At 34.5% G+C, this 22,773-nt stretch overlaps 2 protein-coding genes across 10 annotated transcripts in view; both read left to right on the top strand.

Moving 5' to 3' along the window:
- The window catches only part of MIOS (meiosis regulator for oocyte development), a 240,648-nt gene extending 224,600 nt beyond the window's left edge, over positions 1-16,048 (top strand). For 6 of the 8 annotated variants that reach the window (XM_073809683.1, XM_019927823.3, XM_033863044.2 and 3 more), the window contains 2 exons: positions 4,597-4,726; positions 5,880-6,110. In XM_073809683.1, the coding sequence (XP_073665784.1) occupies positions 4,597-4,726; positions 5,880-5,976 (227 nt within the window). In that variant the 3' untranslated portion in view covers positions 5,977-6,110. Of the gene's footprint in view, positions 1-4,596; positions 4,727-5,879; positions 11,883-12,646; positions 12,697-13,979 lie in introns of those variants that run through there. The other 2 variants (XR_012333955.1, XR_012333954.1) reach the window with 2 other exon arrangements.
- Positions 11,798-22,773, top strand: part of UMAD1 (UBAP1-MVB12-associated (UMA) domain containing 1) — a 271,475-nt gene continuing 260,499 nt past the window's right edge. Inside the window, exons 1-2 of one of the 2 annotated variants that reach the window (XM_019927866.3) lie at positions 11,798-11,882; positions 12,647-12,696. The gene's annotated coding sequence lies outside the window, so the exon portion shown is untranslated. The remainder of the gene's footprint in view (positions 11,883-12,646; positions 12,697-22,773) is intronic. The other variant, XM_073809686.1, reaches the window with a different exon arrangement.

Raw genomic sequence — 22,773 nt, 5'->3', positions numbered from 1 at the left:
GCTTGAAGGTTTTTGTGTTCTCTATGAAATCTGTACATTAAAAGTAAAATCTATATCCATGATATCTCAGGTAATCTCACAGATGCTTGCCAATTTAACATTCGTGAGAAGAGCTTAAATATTAAATAATCTTATAACATTTTCTTACCACTTTTTCTAAGAGGAGCTCCCTCAAATTTTATGTTTAAAAGTCACTGTGGCCCCATCTAGTAACAAATACTTTGTGTGCATAAAGAATTTTTGATAGTCTCAAAGCACTCTGACATTTTCTCTTATTTCATGTTCAAAATCTACCTGTGAAAATATGTAGAGAGTGTATTAACCTAGAAGTCAGATCCCTTTACTTCTAAGTTTTGGTGTTGGCTTCTGCTATATTTGTCAGCTACCTAGTAAATATATATACTTTTTTAATGGTTAGAAATATTAACATTGTTTACTGCTTAAAGTAAACATATAGAGAAAATTTTTGAGAACAGTAGATAATTGAATATAATGTACCTAGTGGCTAGAAACATTTCAGCTATTTATATAACTTGAAAATGATGCTATAGCAAAAAATTTAATGAAAAACATTTGAATATCTGGCATACTGGTAAATGAATAAGGAATAAAGAACTGAGTATGGTATTAGAATGCCTGTTGTAGTTCTGGCTCTGTGACATTTAGTCGGTGACCTTGAGAGTCACTTTAACACTCTTACATATGAGGTGTTGGACTGGGAGATCCCTTCTAGTTGTGAAATTCTGGAATTCTGTTCTGTAGCTGGTTCTTGTAAATAGTCTGTTTTATTGTTACATTAACATCTGTGAAAGAGATTTGCTAGTATCATTAAGTTATTTTTCAACATAGTGCCTTTTTTTTAACAAATGCAATATGTGATATTTTCAAATGCACATGTTAGTTTTTTTTTTTTTTTTTTTGCACATGTTAGTTTTGACTTAAGCTTTAATCAAGGCTTTTCATTTTTAACATTGCATGTTGATCACTTTTTTTACGTCCTTGATACAAATAAATAGAAAATAACAATTGGGAATAAAAATCTACTACAATGAAAGAACAAGGAGGCAAAATATAGCGTAAATAAGTTCTATGTGAACTGAGATACATAGAAATAGTTCAACTTAATATGTCTTTTGGACCATAAGCCTCAGGAAGCTGTAATGGCTAGAGTGCTGTTTCTTTTTGCTAGATACTAGCTTTTCAGTTTTTTCTATTTTTGAAATAGGTAAGAAAAGATAAAAGCAATTTTCTGGAATTTGAAGAAAATTAAATCATAAAACATTTTAAGTTCTCTGTTACAGAGACTGTTAATTTAACGAATATTCAACACCCAGGTTTATCAAGTCTTAACATTTTCTCTTATTTGCTTCAAAAATTTTTTTCTAAATTTGCTTCAGAAATAATTTCTTTATATAGATTTGAGTACATGTTTAATGCACTAAGTTAAGGCTGATGTGCTAGGATGACTCAAAGATCCTCGTGGAGCTTATGGTATATAATGAGCATGGATAGCTAATGTAAAATAAGAAATTATATGTTCTAGAAAATAAATACTAGTCCAGAATCTTTTATCTGTCATTTCAAAATCTCTAAAGATCTGAAAAGCCAAAAAAATTTTTTTTAATGAATTTACAATAATCTCATTTGGCAAAAGAAAAAAATCTGTTCAGAATTGACGTGAAGTTATTAAAGTTTTTATTTCTCTTGTTTATTTGTGAACATTCATATGTTTCACTGCAGAAATGCTAATGTGTTTAATTACAAGATGGTACCTCAGACTTTTCCTGGAGGTGTTATATAATATTTGCTCATTATTTTCCTAACATCCCCAAAGATTCCAAATTCTGAAATGCGTTTAGCTCTCTGAGGTGAATAAGGGATATTATATAAAGAAAATGTTAGGAATTTTGAAAGAGGGTAACATTGCTTCTATCTGAAGCATGTCTGAAAAACCTCAAAAAGAAGATGCCATTTAAGTTGGTCCTCTAAAGTCTGATAGATTTAAATATGTGAAGATTTTAGGGAAGCCTATCCAGGTTGTAGGCAAAGAGTACAAAGCATGAACTAAGGTAAAGAGATTAGTGAAGTTGATAAGTACAGAGAGTGTATGGGAACTACCAAGTGCATCAGTGTGACAGAGCCTAGGAAACAGTGTAAGAAAATTAGGGGAGCCTGAATCTGATCTTTAAAGGCATTACTGAGCTGAGTTAATTACAAAGTAATAAGCATTTTCTTTTTTTATTCTGTAAAATCAGAAAAATCTGAGTTCCAGAATAAAATAGGACCTGATAGAAATCAAATGTTGGCTCATGGCAGTTTAAAGATTTAGGTATACAAACCTCTGTGTTGCTTTGCCTGCAATTAGAGATGGCATCCATCCATCATGCTTTGTGATCCAAATGGCCAGAATTTCCATAAGCTTATTTAACTGAGGGTTACAAATTTTTACAGTCACTTGTGCTTTGAGGATTGGAACTCTACTGAAACTGTCTCACTGAGTTTATAGTTATAATGTTTATGTTATAAACAGTAATATTTAGCATTAAAAATTATAAACGTTATTCAACAGTGTTTGTTTCGTAGCTGTTTTCCTAAGTGCTAGAAATGTTACAGTGAACAAAACAGATAAAAATCGCTGTCCTTATAGAGCTTAACTTCTAGGTATGATAGATTTTTAAAAGTTAGATTATATATTCGTTTCTTTCTTACTCTTCTTTTTTTTATTATTATTGTTGTTGTTAGTGCCTAAGTGAAACTTTAGTTACCCTCAACTATTCTATAGCACTTTTCATAATTCACTATAAATCTTTTGAATTTAAAAGCTATTTGATCTTAAAATGCCTTCTCACATGGTAGTGAGGTAGAGCTGTTATTTTCAGCTTCATCAGAAACATAAGGATTAATTTGTTCTGGACTCAGTCTGTTTTCTCTTTGTATTCGAAGTTACAAAAACAAAGTGAAAATCACTAATGAGAACTATACACAAAGGTATAAAATACCTTATATTTAAAAGGTCTGTATTTCCTTTTTCTCTTCTCTCTTTTTCTCTCTTTCATTATTAATTGTCTTTATGAAACTTTTAGGAAGAATTTCAGTGTGTGTACCTCTTAAATTCTTGAACCACCTTCACATCCTTTCATCTCCATACCATTAGCAAAAAGAGATGGGTATTTTAAATAATTGTTTACAAGACAATTGTGGTCATTACAGTGTGACCAGCAATGGCCCAGGTGAAATTTTGAACATAGCATTATGTCTTAATAGGTACACAGTTGCTTAATTAAACTTAATATTTTTACTTACTCATTTTTCTATTCTTGTCTCTAATTATATATGATCTTAAAATAATTTGATTTGCTGTTTTAGAACAAAATAAAACATATTAAGGTGGCCAAAATTAATAGAATGAGCATTTTTCAAGCACTAAAAGTTATGTAAATTTGTGTGTAGTTGTACATGTGTAAATGTACATGTGTAGTAACACATTTTTCTTCAAGTTTTTGTGAATAACAGATGTATAGTAATGTACTATACATGTACATCATGTACAATGATAAATCAATCATCAGTGAGTCTTTTACTCTGCTTTAAGATAGCATTGTCTATACTAGTGCCTTAGATTGTTTCTCCCTACTTCATACCACCTCTTTGGGCTCTTCCCAAAGGTCATTACTGTCCTAAATTGTGTGTTAGTTTAGTCTCTTGCTTGTCTGTATAGTTTTTTTTACACGTTTACTGTCGTCTGTATTTTAAATTCTATGTAAATGAGTCATACACATATGTCCTTCAACAAGCCTTTTTTGCTCAACATTGGAGTTGGGGTTTTTTCTTCTTTTTTTTAGTTTCAATTATGCTGATTAATGTAGTGGTCATTTATTCCTTTTTTTAATTACTGCTTTGTATTCCATTTATGACTACACAAATTTTTCTATTCTACTATTGATGGACACTTGGTTTCCAGATTTTTACTGTTATGAACAGTGCTGCTATGAACATTCCTACATATGTCTCCTTTTACCATACACAGAAGTTTCTCCAGTGCATTTTCCTAGAAGTAGAATTGCTAAATCATACTATTTGGTAATGTTTTACTTAGGATTTTATGTCTGTTCAGGAGGAAAATTGGCCTATAATCTTTCTCATATTGGCTTTGTCTGATTTTGTTAGCAAAGCTGTACCCACCTCATGAAGTGCATTGGGAAATTGCCCCTATTTTCCTATTCTTTGGAAAAGTTTGTGTAGATGAAAATTCCCTGTTCTTTCAGTGTTTGGTAGAACTCACCTGTAAACTGGACTTGGTATTTTCTTTATGGGAAGTTTTTTAAACTACTGATTGTTTCTCTAAAATTGTTCATTCAGATTGCTTCTAAGTGGGTTTGATAATTTCTATTTTTCCATTTATTATTGACTATTAAAAATATAAGGAAACTGGTTATTTGGTATATTTTTCAATCTAAACTAGATTCTAGCATTAAAATTGCTGTTTCAGTATGATATGTGATTTGTATTTTGACATAATATTAGAAATACCTTTTAAGAAACTTTGAATAAAGTATTATGATATAGTTAATGAAGATCACTGTCTTTAACCCATAGGAGGCTCCAAATCAGATGAAAAAGTAGACTTGAGCAAAGACAAAAAATTAGCTCAGTTTAACAACTGGTTTACATGGTGTCACAATTGCAGACACGGTGGGCATGCTGGACACATGCTTAGTTGGTTCAGGTAATCAGCACATTCCTTCTTCTTTTAATTAATTAATTCTTTTAGCTGCATTGGGTCTCGTTGCTGTGCGCGGGCTTTCTCTAGTTGCAGCGAGCGGGAGCTACTCTTCGTTGCAGTGCAGGGGCTTCTCATTGCAGTGGCTTCTCGTTGCGGTGCGCAGGCTCTAGGGCGTGAAGGCTTCAGTAGTTGTGGCACGTGGGCTCAGTAGTTGTGGCTCGCGAGCTCAAGAGCGCAGGCTCAGTAGTTGTGGCGCACGGCTTAGTTGCTCCGCGGCATGTGGGATCTTCCCGGATCAGGGCTCAAACCTGTGTCCCCTGCATTGGCAGGTGGATTCTTAACCCCTGCGCCACCAGGGAGGTCCCCATTCTTTCTTTAATAGGCTTGGAGTTAGAGGAGATAAAGCAAATGACCTTTTAAATAGTTCAGATTTATACAGCCAAAGGATGAATTTCTTTTATACTGTCACTTAAGTTAACAAAGGTGGTGTGAACATTTCTATCACTAGCCTATGTAATCTTAAACTATAAAATTAATACTTGTGTAAGAAATTGTTTAAATACTATGTATGGGTTAAATATTTGAAAAGCATTATTTAACTTTACTTGAGGAAAGGATATATTTGCAGTTTTTTACGACTGACCGAATATCCTATCATATATAATATATAGTATGTAACTGGATTCAATGATAGAATACATGTCAAACTCCTATATTAGTTATCTCATAAATAAGTTTGTTATGTAGTAAGTATGCACTTCATACAGTGGAGACTCAAGACCATATTTAACTTTTACTTTGAGTAGTATCAGTGGCCCTGTACTCTTCAGTGCTATAACTTTTACACCCAGTTTGTCACATTGGTTTTAATTTAAACTCTGAGCACATCCCTGTCACATTCATAACTGTAAATGAGATAGCTTATTATATATTTAGAAAGTAATGCTGTTCATTTTTCAGTAACTTGCTCCCCATGTTCAGGCTAGCACTCATTTCTAGTTTAATGCTTTTAATGTTTTTTGTCTTTGGGTTTTAATTCCTGTAATTTTCAAATGACATTTGAAAAATTGCATTATAGATATCGATAGGTATATAGATAAATGTATGTATGTATGTGTAATTTAGATGTTTAACTGTGACTTGACCTATTTTTCAGGGATCATGCCGAGTGTCCTGTGTCTGCATGCACGTGTAAATGTATGCAGTTGGATACAACAGGGAATCTGGTACCTGCAGAGACTGTCCAGCCATAAAATGTTATCCCCTAAAGAGGAACCTTCAAGTGTGGAGCTTTCTGATAGATGTCCTTCATAGCTCAGAAACATACCTCAGAACAAGTCACTCATGACTTTCCTGTAATGGGAAAATAAATCATTCTATCAAATCACCAATTTGATGTTTGAGTGATTTTGATGTACTTCACAGAGACAAATGCTGCTGAAATGAACAGAGTGTGGGCATGAATTCTGTTCAGTAGGTTGGAAAAGTTCATTTTGGAAAGAACTTTTTAGGGCTTTGTTGAAATTATGAACACTGTGCAAACAGAGTTTCTGGAGTGACCAAGAACAGACCTTGGAACCATACTTTTTATGTTGCAATTGGTTATCTTTCAGTAAAATCTGTACACTTTTAAAATAGAATAATATGCCCAATTCAGTGATTCAGACCGTAGTTTAAGCTTACTCATGCTTAGATTCCTTCCAGATTAAATTTAAATTGTGGATTTTTACTTTTAGAATTAGAAAGCCCCCTACCCTACACTGGAGAATTATTTATCAAGGTATGATTGATATATATTTTTTTAAGGAGTCTCTTCTCTCATACACTTTCATTTTAAGATAAGAAATCTTTTGGCACAGACATTTATTGTCTTCCAAAGAAAAGTCAAAATTAAGAATGTATCTTACAACTTTTTCTCTTCTGAGGAGAAAAATATGCACCATTTCAAGGAAACGTATAAAATTTTCCTTTTCAATCTTTTGCTTTCCAATGTCCTTATTTGTCTTCAAAGATTTCTGTCCTTGTTAATTTATCATCTTATGCTCATCATCTGGAAGCATTTGGCTGAATACAAAGTGTATACAAGTCTATATGTGACCAACCATTCAGCATAATCTACGTCACTATGTCCTACTGTCGGATTTCCTCTTGCAGAATATCCTGTTTTTTCTAAGGTAGACTTTGAGATGTTGGGGAAACCAGAGTCACTTTGGAGATAATTTCACCTTTAATGTAAGTTTCTTAAAGTAAGTATATTTGGGCCAATTTAGGGACTTTATTTTCAAATTTTATTTTTTCCCTTTTCACAGCTAGATAGTTGGAAGAGAAATACAAAGGATTTGTAGCATCATCTGACATATGCAGAGGACTGAACTGAATTTCATAGTTGAAGTTGTACTTATAGAAAAATAAAAAGTAAGCCTAAAAATTATCTTACAGATTTTGAAGAAAGAAATATCTTAAACAAGAATTTTAGAAGCTTTCACGTTAGCAGTTTTACCTGGTGAAACTAAGATCTGTTAGATTAATTTGAGGTATGACTTAAATCCTGAACAAAGGTGGATTAAATTTATTTTTTACTTTGAGATCTATTACAAAAGTCTCTTTTCTAGGAAAACATTGCATATCTACTCTAAACATCTCATCTAGATGACAATCTTTTGTTTAAAAGAAAGAACTGGGAATAGTTACAATCTTTTTTTTTTTTTAAACAAAGATTGTTATTAAGGGGACTTTTTCCAGTCTTCTAAGTAAATCTTACTGATTTCATTTTACTAAAACATAACCTTTACGTTTAAAGTTGCTTCAGTTGAAGTGTTTCTTTCAAATTTGCTCTGTCCAAAATATGAAAAGTCAGCTTTAGTGTCAAACTGTTATATACATTTTCATTTCTCCTTAGCTAAAGTAAGGTAAATTTTTGAATTGATGTTTAGAATAGGGTTATATCTAAAATACTTATAATTTTTGGAAGTACAATATAAGACATAAGCATAAAGTCTATTATATAATCTGCTTGTAATCACAGGATGACATTTTTAAGAATAACTTTATGCCTGTGTCAGCCTTCTTATATTTTCTGTGAAACCCAAATAGTCATATAAGATGTCTATTATGCTTGTTTTGCATTTTATTGTATGTGGAACATGAAAATAGACTAATTTTTTCATTTTTATTACTTGGTCACTAATATTTGGGTTTATAAAACTCAACGAGATATTTTACCTAAACATGTTCAATAGAAGTGTTTAATAAAAGTGTTTTATTATTTTTTTAAATTGAATAAAAATGGATTGAAGTCAACATGTCTAATCTAGAAATTATCTATGACCACTCTGCAAATAATCCAATAAAATAATAAAATAGTAGTTATTTTGATGGCAAATTTGATTCTTAGTCTTAGAAGTAACTTTTTTGTAGACTCTGTTTTTCAGCTTTCCAGAATGGTTATTATTCATTAAAATGGTATATTTAAAAAGTATCTTTCCATTGTCAGTGCTACACCCAGTAAGTATTAGAGTGAGAAACAAATAGTCCTGCATTTAATTGCATGGCTGGATGTAATTTCAGTCACTTATTTGACTGCAGATATTCAAAGTATGGGTTTTGAAATTTAAATTATAATCCTAGTCCCAGTATCTTGGCCAATTGGCTTGACCTTTTTGAGCTTCAATTTCCTAATATGTTAAAAGGTATAGAAATTCCTACCTCATAGGGTGATTGGGCGTGTTAGGTGATGAAATAAACATGAAGTGTTATATCCGTCGCATAATGCTCTGTAAAAGGTAGTGCTTAACAGTCATTGTTACCTAATCTTTATTGGTTACTCATGTGTCAGCACTTTTTAATTGAATATGGTATAATTTAAACAAAGTATGTACATTTGTCTCAGTAGTGAAAATTTCCCAAATCTGGATAAATTATGGCATTTTCTTTTGAGATAGAACTTAGCTACTTTTGTTTATCCTGTATTTAGAATATTACTTTCTGCTGTATGAAGAAGTCCTCTGAACAACCACCTAGGATTTTAATGTGATACAAGAGTGAACCCAGGGATGAAAATTAAAATTTTGGTAAATCTGGACAGTTGACCAGTAACCATTGAAAACTTGAACTTTTCATATCTATATTCAACTCTTAAGTCCTGGCCTTCATAGGAGAAAATATCCAGTATTTTCCCAGTAAAATCCTTCCTTTTCTGCCATTCTGTTACACTTGATGTTCATTTAAGTAAAAATGTTGGGGGGATGGTGATAATAAAAAAGGAAGTACACTGTGAGGTTTGTTCTCGTTCGGGATAGCTGTAGTTAAGACAAGTGGGCACTAAGTAGTTGTACACGTCTAACATCTGCTCAGAGGTGTCAGAGAGAGGGGAGAGGCATTTTAGGTGTTAGTTCAACATCCTTGTATAGAGGGCCTGTGACCCCCATGGCCATGGCAGAGATGGGGCTAGCTGGACAACTGCTCATCTAGCCACTACTCTCCCATTACATCATCTGCCTATTCTTCCCTCCTCGAAAATTTTGTAGGTTTCTTTACTGATTATAGAAAGCACTTTATGAAAATATTAATCTTTATAAAGTATTAATTTTTTACTAGAGTATATAGACAGAAGGAAAGTTCCCGAAATGTTTTTAAAAGATAGTGTAATCCAGGTATCAGATTAACATAGATTGCCAAAACAAAGAACTGATTTCATTTAGGAATATTCATGATAAATTCATAAGTAAAGTCAATATCTAATCCAACAGTATATTACTGAGAACAGTAGTTACTGTTGGTGCTTATTATTTGCCAGGTACCATGCACATTATCCTGTTTAATCCTCACTGTAGCCCTGTGAGGCAGATACACTATTACTGCTCCCATTCTATACATGCTGCAATTAAGGCATAGGGACATTAGGTCACTTGTCCTAGGTTATACAGCTAGTAAATAGCAGAGCCAACTTAGACTCCAGTAGTCTGACTTCCTAATCTGTACTTTTAATTACTGTTTTATACTTCCACATCCTACTTTATGGACTGTGTATAGGAGAATAATGCACTATGACAATTGAGGGTTTATTATATTTAGTATTAATACACCAAAAGAGAAAAAAAACATGTCAGTGGCTCTTTGGATGTAAAAAGCAGTTGATAAAATCCAAAAATTGATTCCTGATTTGTTCTTTAGATTTAGTTTTTATCATGAAAAGGAAATGTTTTTCCTTCATTTTTTTCCCCTTCTATTTTACTGTCTGTCTCAAACAGCCAGCATCAACGCAGTGGGGAAATAATAGGAATAAAACAAGGATCAAGTGGTTACCATTGGTTCTGCACATAGCAGTGCAGAAGAGGAAAGTGGAGGGAGGCACACCCATGCTTCTCTTCCAAGTCTTTAAAGTTTGGTATGGCAAAAATACCATGAAGAGTTAAAAGGCAAGCAAACTGGTAAGCTACAACATGCATACAAATTTAATACCCTTAATTCACAAAGAACGTTCTGAAACCCATAAGGAAAAGACACAACCAATGGATAATATTGATCAAGGACTTGTACAGCCAAAATAAAATGGCCAACAAACATAAATAAATGTTAAATTGGTAATAAAGTAATGCTGATTAAAATGACAGCAGGATACTGTTCACTTGCCTGTGTAAATTAAAAGGAATAATATGTATTTTCATGGATATGGGAAAGGAACATTCTCAAATAACAACTTGTGAGAGTGTTATTAGTACAAGTGTTCCTGAGGACAGTGAGTAATATGTATCAAAAGCCTTAAAAAGCTTCATACCCTTTGACATAGTATATTGGAAATATTTTCTGAGGGATTAATTGGATAAGTACACAAAGGTGTATGTTTCTATGAAATGGTTATCACAGTATTTTTTATAATAACTTGGAAGCCTAAATGTTCAATAATAAGAGTAAAGAAATTGTCACATACATACAATGGAATACTAACTATTCAAATAGTATGGGTATTTTTATTGACAAAGGACGATTCATGATATATTTATAAATGGAGGGAAAGGCAAGTTATAGGATAGTATATATAGAATATATTTGTATGGAACACTATTGGAGAATATAAAATTTTAACAGTGGCCATCTTTCAAGAATAGAATTTTTTTTTTAATTTATTTATTTATTTATGGCTGTGTTGGGTCTTCGTTTCTGTGCGAGGGCTTTCTCTAGTTGCGGCAAGTGGGGGCCACTCTTAATCGCGGTGCGCGGGCCTCTCACTATCATGGCCTCTCTTGTTGCGGAGCACAGGCTCCAGACGCGCAGGCTCAGTAATTGTGGCTCACGGGCCTAGTTGCTCCACGGCATGTAGGATCTTCCCAGACCAGCGCTCGAACCCATGTCCCCTGCATTGGCAGGCAGATTTTCAACCACTGCGCCACCAGGGAAGCCCAAGAATAGAATTTTAAGTGGCATTTTTCTTATCTGCATCTTCTAGTTTTTCTACAATAATGATGAATGTATAAATAAATGAATATGCATATCACACACACGTTAGTGGCTTTTATAAAAGTTACCCATGACCTGTTATCTTGTTCTTACCATAATGAACAATCAAATAATTATGAGGTGAAGAAACTTGCTATAAGGTATTATGAAAATTATTACTGAGATTTAATTATTTGGAAAGCATTTTTCTAGATTTCATATTCTACAGTAATATATAAGAATAATAAACAGATGTGGTTCTTTCTCTTAATTGTCTCTTTTGTCATATTTGGAAACAGTGCATTTTGTTCTCCATTTAACGCATTGGGAAATGGATCTATAAAATAGTTCTGATATTCCTGAGGTAGTATTACATAATTAATGACTTTGTTTCAATCTTCTCTCTCCTAGATGTTCCTCAGGATATTTTCTGACTCCTCTGTTTTGGCTCTGGGCCTGTGGCAGGACACCTGTCCTCTGTGTTTAGAATTTAGTTAATTATTGTCCAATGCAGTGTAGAGTGCATTTTACTCAACTCATTTCCAATAATTTAACAAGCTACTTATGTTTAAGTGATGAATTCTGAACATGCCTGCATGTCCATGCTTCCATCAAAGAACCAAGCATTAGCGTGCCTACATGCGCCAGACATTTAAGGTTATGATTTCAAAGGATTGATGGCACCATCTTTACCTTGGAGCAGCTGTAATATCTAATGGAAGAGGTAGACATGAGCATTGTTTTCAGATTCAAATTCACTCAGATTAATATTTATAATTGCTGGAAAGAGTATCATTATAGCATCTTGTCTCTTTCTGCAGCCAAAAAAAAAGTCAGTTTATTTTATTTAATTTTCTAATTTTGGACTTTCAAAAATTATTTTCTAATTAGAAATAATTTGAGGAAGTAGAGGTTGCCCATTACATTTTTCAGAAGTGTAATTTTCTAACAACATTGTAAAGCAACTGTACTCCAATAAAAATTAATTAAAAAAATGTAATTTTCTTACTGATCTACTGTTAATAATACAATGTTTTGAAAGGCTTTGCTAAGAAGGTAACTTTAGGATTAAAGGATAATTTATGTAATGTCAGAAATAGCAGCAATAATAGTAATTCAGTGCATACAATCCTTTCACCATTCAGTTTATGAAAAGCATGTTGCCTTAATTTCATAACTGGAAATTAAGATATAGGAATCTAATTAGTTGGGCTCTTAAAATATAAAGACAAGAGTAGTCTGGAAGAGCATTTGAAGGGATTAATGTATCATAAACTTCAAACAGGCATTTTTGTAAGAAATCATGCAAATGATTTGATCTTACATCTTTTAACTTAAAGAATATTAACTCCACTTATATGTATACATACGTATGTACATGGGGAGGGAGGGTGAGCCAGGGTGTGGGGGACGTGTATGCAAGAAAGCCTGGAGTTTGAAAGAGCAAATGTCAAAATTCATGTTTGTCCACATTTTATTATATTGCAGCCATATACTTTGCTGGTGACAGTCAAGAAGTTGCCACTGCCAGACATGTGGTAGGTAAAACGAAATATCCTTTTTAGCATCCAGTAATCTGATAGCTGATTATAGTAAAAATTTGAATGGCACAAAGTTCCTGTGCTACATATATCAGTTATGTCAAAGAAAAAGTACTTTCCCCAGTAATTTGGAAATTTGTATTATTCATTAAGCAGGTATACTTAATATTTGTACAACTATGTGTGTGTGGCTTTATGGCACATAAATGTTCTCCAAATAGATGAAGATGTATAATTTATGGAGCAAAATACTCAGCAGCTTGATAAATGTGGGGAAGTTAATACGTTTTCTCATCTTAAATCTGACTTCCTTCCATTCCTCAAAAATAGAATGTAGGATCAGTTGTGACTCTTAGGACGAATGCACCAGTTTTTAAAGATAGATAGATTTCTGAAATACATTAAATTCTTTCTGGAAAAGTGAGTGTAACTCTAAGTGAATGGTAAGATACGGCTGGCTTCCAGAAGAGAATACTCCTCCAGTCCAGGAACATTATTTTCCACTGGAAGCATTAAACAAATTGGAGGGCTTCCCTGGTGGCGCAGTGGTTGGGAGTCCACCTGCCGATGCGGGGGATGTGGGTTCGTGCCCCAGTCCGGGAGGATCCCGCGTGCCGCGGAGCGGCTGGGCCCGTGGGCCATGGCCGCTGGGCCTGCGCGTCCAGAGCCTGTGCTCCGTGACGGGAGAGGCCACAACGGTGAGAGGCCCACGTACCGCAAAGAAAAAAAAAAAAAAAAAAATTGGAGATAAGCTGAGGCAGATTCTCAAGATCATTTCTTTTGGTAACATTGTTCACCTAATTTGGTGAACAAAAATTTTTTTAAGTATTTCATTAAATTCTGTTATCTCTACAGAAAATGTATGAATTATAGAATATATCTGTTCCTTCTAGGGATCTGAGAAATTAAAAATGTATATTGTCCTCGCTGCTGATAAAACATATCCTATGGGGGGAAAATGAACCAAAAAGTTATTCAGTACCTTTCCTGGTTTGCCTCTTTTGCTTCTCAGTTCTTTAAGAGTTCACTCCCAATATGTGGAATTCTACTGATTTCTAAATAACTTCAAATATCTTATGTTAAGTTTTGAGGAGTATATATTTTCTCAAGCACAGACATCTGAGCAGAATGAGAATGGATTCTCATAGAACAAAATTGCCAAGCGTACGTGAGGGAACTGTAGGGAAAAAGAGCATAATTGTAATTTTCAGAGAAGCTTAAAAATAGCTCTACCGTTATTATGCACGAGGCCTGACAATTGATATTTCTCATTTTGACAGCATTCACCTACAGTACCCCATCAGCAACTGAACACTTTCATCTCTGGGATAAATGATTAATGAGTTGTCTATCATTTCCACTCCTTTTGTACCAAGTGGTAGAGGCTTCAGTTGATCATATTGCAGCCATCAGCATCATTACTGAAATTGATTCTGCCATGGGAGGGTTATGCTAGGACAATAGATTAGCATTTAAATAAATGAACTAATTTATGGCATTAAAAATTACATAAAATAATCCCTCTGAGTCACTCTGTCGCACCTGGTAAGGTTGTTTTGTTTTGTTTTTGCTGATTAGCTACCATCATAAAACCTTAGGTTGAGGAAAGAAGGATGGAAGGCATAGAAGTTGAGTTGTTCTTGTTTTGAGTACAACCCTCTAAGATTTCCAAACTTCCCACTCTCTTTATTAATCACTGTCATGTATATGAAATACACTTATGAAATTACACAACTTGCATGCAATGATGAACAGTAAACTTGCAAAATCATTGCCTTTAGAGAAAAAGTAAAGGGGTAAACACATTTTTGAAAGGCCAGAATTAGTCCAGAAAGGAAAGTAGTTGGAGGATTGAGATTGACAAATGATACTCAGATACAGTGAAATGAAACTTTTCTAATTTTTCAGCAAGCAGATGTGAGAATGAGGAGATAAGAACATCACAATTTAGATGTCTTGGTGATGTGGGCTGCATTTCTAAAACAGATGGTGGAGAATGAGGGTCTGCATAGGCCTAGAAAAAAGTGATAGATTGTAGTTTTGGTAAAGTGTTATACTCAAGGAAAATAACTGGAACTTAGAACTTCTATTTTAGCATCTCTTTCTGCTCCTGGGATAACTGCCTGAGAGTTGTCAATATTACTGAACTTAAACTTCCCCTCAGTTACTTTTGTGTTCCAGTATATGACTCTTTTGTCCATTCCTCTTATATTTTCCCATTTTTTCCTGTCTGCTCTCTTCTGAATTTCATGAGACCAACTGTTTAATCTACTTCTGAATTAAGACAACTACCTGAAATTATATTGGTCAAAGTGCATGTGCATTTTCTTCAGAGCTGAGACTGGTTGTACAGTGAAATGGAGCCATCATAGGTTTTTCTCAATCCAGCTGCTTCTGCCCTATATTGATTAAGATTCTTTCCAGATTCTAGTAGTGAGGCTGTGGGTGATGGCATTGTTAGTTTTCATCTTTTTTCTGGTATGTGTATATTTTAAGAAGCTAGAAGAGGCGGCTTTGAGTACTGCTAAGTAGAGGACATGTTTACCCAACAGTGATATAAATAACTGAGACTTGTATTCTGGAAAGTGGGCAGAATATGATTTCAGTAAGAGGGAACATTGTTGTGATATGGGAAAAACCAAACCAGACCAAACCAAACAAAACATGGGAATGCGAATTCTACAAGTGGCCCAATAACAAACTTCCTTTATATGTTAAAATTCCCCAATGACAAATGACTCTTTTCAGTCACAGTGAGATGAACAGGTTAGGCTAAGATGTGCTCGATCTGGAGATGAGCGAGTGACTATGCCCTTCTTTACCCTCGACACAAGTCGCTAATCAATTACGCTCTTTTTCTCAGAACCTTTTTCCGCATTGTATTGGAGGCAGCAACTACCAACTAGTCAGCATTCACCTGTTTGCCATTTTTAGCCCTAAAATTTGGTATGCCCTGACCATTTTTTACTAAAATGCGTGGGGATTAAAACTCTAACAATTCATGATTTTAAGTATTTCATGAGTCGTTTTTGTCTGTATAGAGTCTGTCTAAGTAGAAATTACCTATTTCCAAGTTGTAATATATGGTATATATAATTGTAGTATATTGTTACAATTATATATATAATACATAAATATAATACATTGTATATAAATAATATTGTATAAATGTTGTACAGTGTTTGTTATACAATATTATTTTGCGATGTATATTGTAATATGTTGTAATATATTCAAGCCTTATTTGAATAAAACTCTTATTTGCATGCCCACATGCTTATGAATGGAAATTAATAAATTTGTTTCCTAGTAACAGCAGTTTCCGTAGCCAATAAACACTTAAATATTTCTCATCAGTGCTCTAGAAGTTCTTTACTAAATAAAGCAATCTTTTTAATTTTCATCAAATAGTTTTTCTGTTTTAGCATACATCCTTTATTGAAATCTTAAAGTCTGTAATCTTCATTATATAACGTTCAGGCTATATAAGTGAGGTAACCACTTTCCTCTCTGCTGGAAGGGGGAGTGTTTTCCTGTGCCACCGTGTAATTTGCTTTGTAACAATTATTGCTATTTGTAACCAGATCTTGTGATCACAAGACACACACATGTAGCTGAATTTAGAATCTGTTGAGAACGCAGAAGGCAGCATGACTGTTTCTAAATGTCATTGATTTAATGATTTTAACTCAAAAAAAATTTTAAGTTCAAATGCATCAATCCAAATAATTCATTTCTGAAATTTTTGTTATATAAATCCCTCAGTGTTCTGTTGCTGCAAATGGCTCTCTTTATGCATTACTTTATTTTCCCAAATCTCTGCAGTTTCCTAACCTCATTTCCAGTGAGACAGTTTATCAGACTACTTATCTCTAGATTCTATTTTAAAAATGATAGAAGCCAAATGTCATGGATTCCAGACTTTGTAGGGAGTCATACCTAGAAGCATATTGTGGGGGTCATACCTAGAAGCATATTGTGCTTATAATCCTTTCTATCCCTTTGATTAAGGAATCATAGATGTATACGTAACTGGTGTCTTTTACCAATTATTGTAGATGAAATTTACAAATTTTTATTTGCCCCCTGCCCTTTTTTTAGGCCTATTTTTTCTTTAAATAAGTACTGAAGGAATCAACCTCAAATCACAGATTAAACAAAGAAGTATTATTTTTGTTTAAGTTACCTTAGGTATAGTGGGGGTTTTTTTAACATCTTTATTGGAGTATAATTGATTTACAATGGTGTTTTAGTTTCTGCTTTATAACAAAGTGAATCAACTATACAAATATTCCCATATCTCCTCCCTCTTGCGTCTCCCTCCCACCCTCCTAATCCCACCCCTCTAGGTGGTCACAAAGCACCGAGCTGATCTCCCTGTGCTATGCGGCTGCTCCCCGCTAGCTATCTGTTTTACATTTGGTAGTGTGCATAAATCCATGCCACACTCTCACTTCATGCCAGCTTACCCTTCCCCCTCCCCATGTCCTCAAGTCCATTCTCTGTGTCTGCATCTTTATTCCTGTCCTGCCTCTACGTTCTTCAGAACGTTTTTTTTTTTTTTTTTAGATTTCATATATATTTGTTAGCATATGATATTTGTTTCTCTCTTTCTGACTTACTTCACTCTGTATGACAGACTCTAGGTCCATCCATCTCACTACAAATAACTCAACTGCATTTCTTTTAATGGCTGAGTAATATTCCATTGTATATATGTGCCACATCTTCTTTATCCATTCATCTGTTGATGGACACTTAGGTTGCTTGCATATCTTGGCTATTGTAAATAGAGCTGCAGTGAACATTGTGGTACATGTCTGTTTTGGAATTATGGTTTTCTCAGGGTATATGCCCAGTAGTGGGATTGCTGGGTCATATGGTAGTTCTATTTGTAGTTTTTAAAGGAACCTCCATACTGTTCTGCATAGTGGTTGTATCAATTTACATAGCCACCAACAGTGCAAGAGGGTTCCCTTTGCTCCAACCCTCTCCAGCAATTAATGTTTGTAGATTTTTTTGATGATGGCCATTGTGACTGGTGTGAGGTGATACCTCATTTTAGTTTTGTTTGCATTTCTCTAATGATTAGTGATGTTGAGCATTCTTTCGTGTGTTTATTGGCAATCTGTATGTCTTCTTTGGAGAAATGTCTATTTAGATCTTCCACCCATTTTTGGATTGGGTTGTTTGTTTTTTTGCTATTGAGCAGCATGAGCTGCTTGTAAATTTTGGAGATTAATCCTTTTAATTGCTTTGACAATTAAATCCTTTAATTGTCAGTTGCTTTATTTGAAAATACTTTTTCCCATTCTGAGGGTTCTCTTTTCATCTTATTTATGGTTTCCTTTGCTGTGCAAAAGCTTTTAAGTTTCATTAGGTCCCATTTGTTTATTTTTGTTTTTATTTCCATTTCTCTAGGAGGTGGGTCAAAAAGGATCTTGCTGTGATTTATGTCATAGAGTGTTATGCCTTTGTTTTCCTCTAAGAGTTTTATAGTGTCTGGCCTTACATTTAGATCTTTGATCCATTTTGAGTTTATTTTTGTGTATGGTGTTAGGGAGGGTTCTAATTTCATTCTTTTACATGTAGCAGTCCAGTTTTCCCAGCACCAGTTTTTCAATAGGCTGTCTTTTCTCCACTGTATATTTTTGCCTCCTTTATCAAAGATAAGGTGACCGTATGTGCGTGGGTTTATCTTTGGGCTTTCTATCCTTTTCCATTGATCTATATTTCTGTTTTTGTGCCAGTACCATACTGTCTTGATTACTGTCACTTTGTAGTAGTCTGAAGTCAGGGAGCCTGATTCCTCCAGGTCTGTTTTTCTTTCTCAAGATTGCTTTGGCAATTCAGGGTCTTTTGTGTTTCCATACAAACTGTGAAATTTTTTGTTCTAGTTCTGTGAAAAATGCCATTGGTAGTTTGATAGGGATTGCACTGAATCTGTAGATTGCTTTGGGTAGTAGAGTCATTTTCTCAATGTTGATTCTTCCAATCCAAGAACATGGTATATCTCTCCATCTGTTTGTATCATCTTTAATTTCTTTCATCACTGTCTTCTAGTTTTCTGCATACAGGTCTTTTGTCTCCTTAGGTAGGTTTATTCCTAGGTATTTTATTCTTTTTGTTGCAATGGTAAATGGGAGTGTTTCCTTAATTTCCCTTTCAGGTTTTTCTACATTAGTGTATAGGAATGCAAGAGATTTCTGTGCATTAATTTTGTATCCTGCTACTTTACCAAATTCATTGATTAGCTCTAGTAGTTTTCTAGTGTCATCTTTAGGATTCTCTATGTATAGTATCATGTCATCTGCAAACAGTGACTGCTTTACTTCTTCTTTTCTGATTTGGTTTCCTTTTATTTCTTTTTCATCTCTGTTTGCTGTGGCTAAAACTTCCAAAACTATGTTGAATAATAATGGTGAGAGTGGGCAACCTTGTCTTGTTCCTGATCTTAGAGGAAATGGTTTCAGTTTTTCACCATTGGGAACGATATTGGCTGTGGGTTTGTCATATATGGCCTTCATTATGTTGAGGTAAGTTCCCTCTATGCCTACTTTCTGGAGGGGTTTTATCATGAATGGGTGTTGAAAGATTTTTCTGCATCTATTGAGATGATTATATGGTTTTTCTCCTTCAGTTTGTAAATATGGTTTATCACATTGATTGATTTGCATATATTGAAGAATCCTTGCATTCCTGGGATACACCCCACTTGATCCTGGTGTATGATCCTTTTAATGTGCTGTTGGATTCTGTTTGCTAGTATTTTGTTGAGGATTATTGCATCTATGTTCATCAGTGATATTGGCCTGTAGTTTTCTTTCTTTGTGACATCTTTGGTTTTGGTAGCAGGGTGTTGGCCTCGTTAAATGAGTTTGGGAGTGTTCCTCCCTCTGCTATATTTTGGAAGAGTTTGGGAAGGATAGGTGTTAACTCCTCTGTAAATGTTTGATAGAATTTGCCTGTGAAGCCATATGGTCCTGGACTTTTGTTTGTTGGAATGTTTTTAATCACATTTTCAATTTCAGTGATTGTGACTGGTCTGTTCATATTTTCTATTTCTTCCTGGTTCAGTCTCGGAAGGTTGTGCATTTCTAAGAATTTGTCCATTTCTTCCAGGTTGTCCATTTTATTGGCATGTAGTTGCTTGTAGTAATCTCTCATGATCCTTTGTATTTCTGCAGTGTCAGTTGTTACTTGTCCTTCTTCATTTCTAATTCTATTGATTTGAATCTTCTCCTTTTTTCTTCATGCGTCTGGCTGTAGGTTTATCAATTTAGCTGGTACTGAAAGTACCAGCTTTTAGTTTTATTGATCTTTGCTATTGTCTCCTTCATTTCTTTTTCATTCATTTCTGATCTGATCTTTATGATTTCTTTTCTTCTGCTAATTTTTTTGGTTTTTTTGTTCTTCTTTCTCTGATTGTTTTAGGTGTAAGGTTAGGTTGTTTATTTGAGATGTTTCTTGTTTCTTGAGGTAGGATTGTATTGCTATAAACTTCCCTCTTAGAACTGCTTTTGCTGCATCCCATAGGTTTTGAATCATTGTGTTTTCATTGTAATTTGTCTCTAGGTATTCTTTTATTTCCTCTTTGATTTCTTCAGTGATCACTTCGTTATTAAGTAGTGTATTGTTTAGCCTCCATGTGTTTGTAGTTATTACAGATTTTTTTCCTGTAATTGATATCTAGTCTCATGGCATTGTGGTCGGAAAAGATACTTGATACGATTTCAATTTTCTTAAATTTACCAAGGCTTGATTTATGGCTCAAGATATGATCTATCCTGGAGAACGTTCCATGAGCACTTGAGAAGAAAGTGTATTCTGTTGTTTTTGGATGGAATGTCCTATAAATATCAATTAAGTCCATCTTGTTTAATGTATCATTTAAAGCTTGTGTTTCCTTATTTATTTTCATTTTGGATGATCTTCATTGGTGAAAAAAGGGGTATTGAAATCCCCTACTATGATTATGCTACTGTCGATTTCCCCTTTATGGCTGTTAGTATTTGCCTTATGTATTGAGATGCTCCTATGTTGGGTGCATATATATTTATAATTGTTATATCTTCTTCTTGGATCGATCCCTTGATCATTATGTAGTGTCCTTCTTGTCTCTTGTAATAGTCTTTATTTTAAAGTCTATTTTGTCTGATATGAGAATTGCTACTCCAGCTTTCTTTGGATTTCCATGTGCATGGATTATCTTTTTCCATCCCCTCACTTTCATTCTGTATGTGTCCCTAGGACTGAAGTGGGTCTCCTGTAGACAGCATATATACAGGTCTTGTTTTTGTATCTGTTCATCTAGTCTATGTCTTTTGGTTGAGCATTCAATCCATTTACATTTAAAGTTGTTATCGATATGTATGTTCCTATTACCATTTTCTTAATCGTTTTGGGTTTTTTATTGTAGGTCTTTTCCTTCACTTGTGTTTCCTGCCTAGAGAAGTTCCTTTAACATTTGTTGTAAAGCTGGTTTAGTGGTGCTGAATTCTGTTAGCTTTTGCTTGTCTGTAAAGGTTTTAATTTCTCCGTCGAATCTGAATGAGATCCTTGCTGGGTAGAGTAATCTTGGTTGTAGGTTTTTCCCTTTCATCCCTTTAAATATGTCCTGCCACTCCCTTCTGGCTTGCAGAGTTTCTGCTGAAAGATCAGCTGTTAACCTTATGGGGATTCCCTTGTGTGTTATTTGTTGTTTTTCCCTTGCTGTTTTTAATATGTTTTCTTTGTATTTAATTTTTGATAGTTTGTTTAATATGTGTCTTGGCATGTTTCTCCTTGGATTTATCCTGTATGGGACTCTCTGTACTTCCTGGACTTGATTGACTATTTCCTTTCCCATATTAGGGAAGTTTTCAACTATAATCTCTTCAAATATTTTCTCAGTCCCTTTCTTTTTCTCATCTTCTTCTGGGATCCCTATAATTCGAATGTTGGTGTGTTTATGTTGTCCCAGAGGTCCCTGTGACTCTCATCAACTGTTTTCATTCTCTTTTCTTTATTCTGCTCTGCAGTAGTTATTTCCACTATTTTGTCTTCCAGGTCACTTATCCGTTCTTCTGCCTCATTTATTTTGCTATTGATTCCTTCTGGAGAATTTTGAATTACATTTATTGTGTTGTTCATCATTGTTTGTTTGCTCTGTAGTTCTTCTAGGTCCTTGTTAAACGTTTCTTGTATTTTCTCCATTCTATTTCCAAGATTTTGGATCATCTTTACTATCATTACTCTGAATTCTTTTTCAGGTAGACTGCCTATTTCCTCCTCATTTGTTTGGTCTGGTGGGTTTTTACCTTCCTCCTTCATCTGCTGTATGTTTCTCTGTCTTCTCATTTTGCTTAACTTACTGTGTTTAGGATCTCCTTTTTGCAGGGTGCAGGTTCGTAGTTCCCATTGTTTTTGGTGTCTGCCCCCAGTGGGTAAGGTTGGTTCAGTGGGTTGTGTAGGCTTCCTGCTGGAGGGGACTGGTGCCTGTGTTCTGGTGGATGAGGCTGGATCTTGTCTTTCTGGTGCGCCAGACCGTGTCCGGTGATTTGTTTTGGGGTGTCTGTGACCTTATTTTGATTTTAGGCAGCCTCTCTGCTAATGGGTGGGGTTGTGTTCCTGTCTTGCTAATTATTTGCATAGGGTGTCCAGCACTGTAGCTTGCTGGTCCTTGAGTGGAGTGGGTCTTAGCGTTGAGATAGAGATCTCTGGGAGAGCTTTCATTGTTTGATATTACGTGGAGCTGGGAGGTCTCTGGTGGACCAATGTCCTGAACTCGGCTCTCCCATCTCAGAGGCACAGGCCTGACACCTGGCCAGAGCACCAAGACCCTGTCGTCCACACGGCTCAGAAGAAAAGGGAGAAAAAAAGAAAGAAGGAAAGAATGAATAAAATAAAATAAAGTTATTAAAATTTTTAAAAAAGGAATTATTAAAAATAAAATGTAATAAAAAAGAAAGAAAGAAGAGAGCAACCAAACCAAAAAACAAATCCACCAATGGTAACAAGTGCAATAAACTATACTAAAAAACAAACAAACATGCAAACAAAAAAACGGACAGACAGATCCCTAGGACAAATGGT

This window comes from Tursiops truncatus, chromosome 9, assembly GCF_011762595.2.
Source record: "Tursiops truncatus isolate mTurTru1 chromosome 9, mTurTru1.mat.Y, whole genome shotgun sequence".
Lineage (NCBI taxonomy): Eukaryota > Metazoa > Chordata > Mammalia > Artiodactyla > Delphinidae > Tursiops > Tursiops truncatus.
This window is presented reverse-complemented; position numbering and strand designations above follow the sequence as displayed.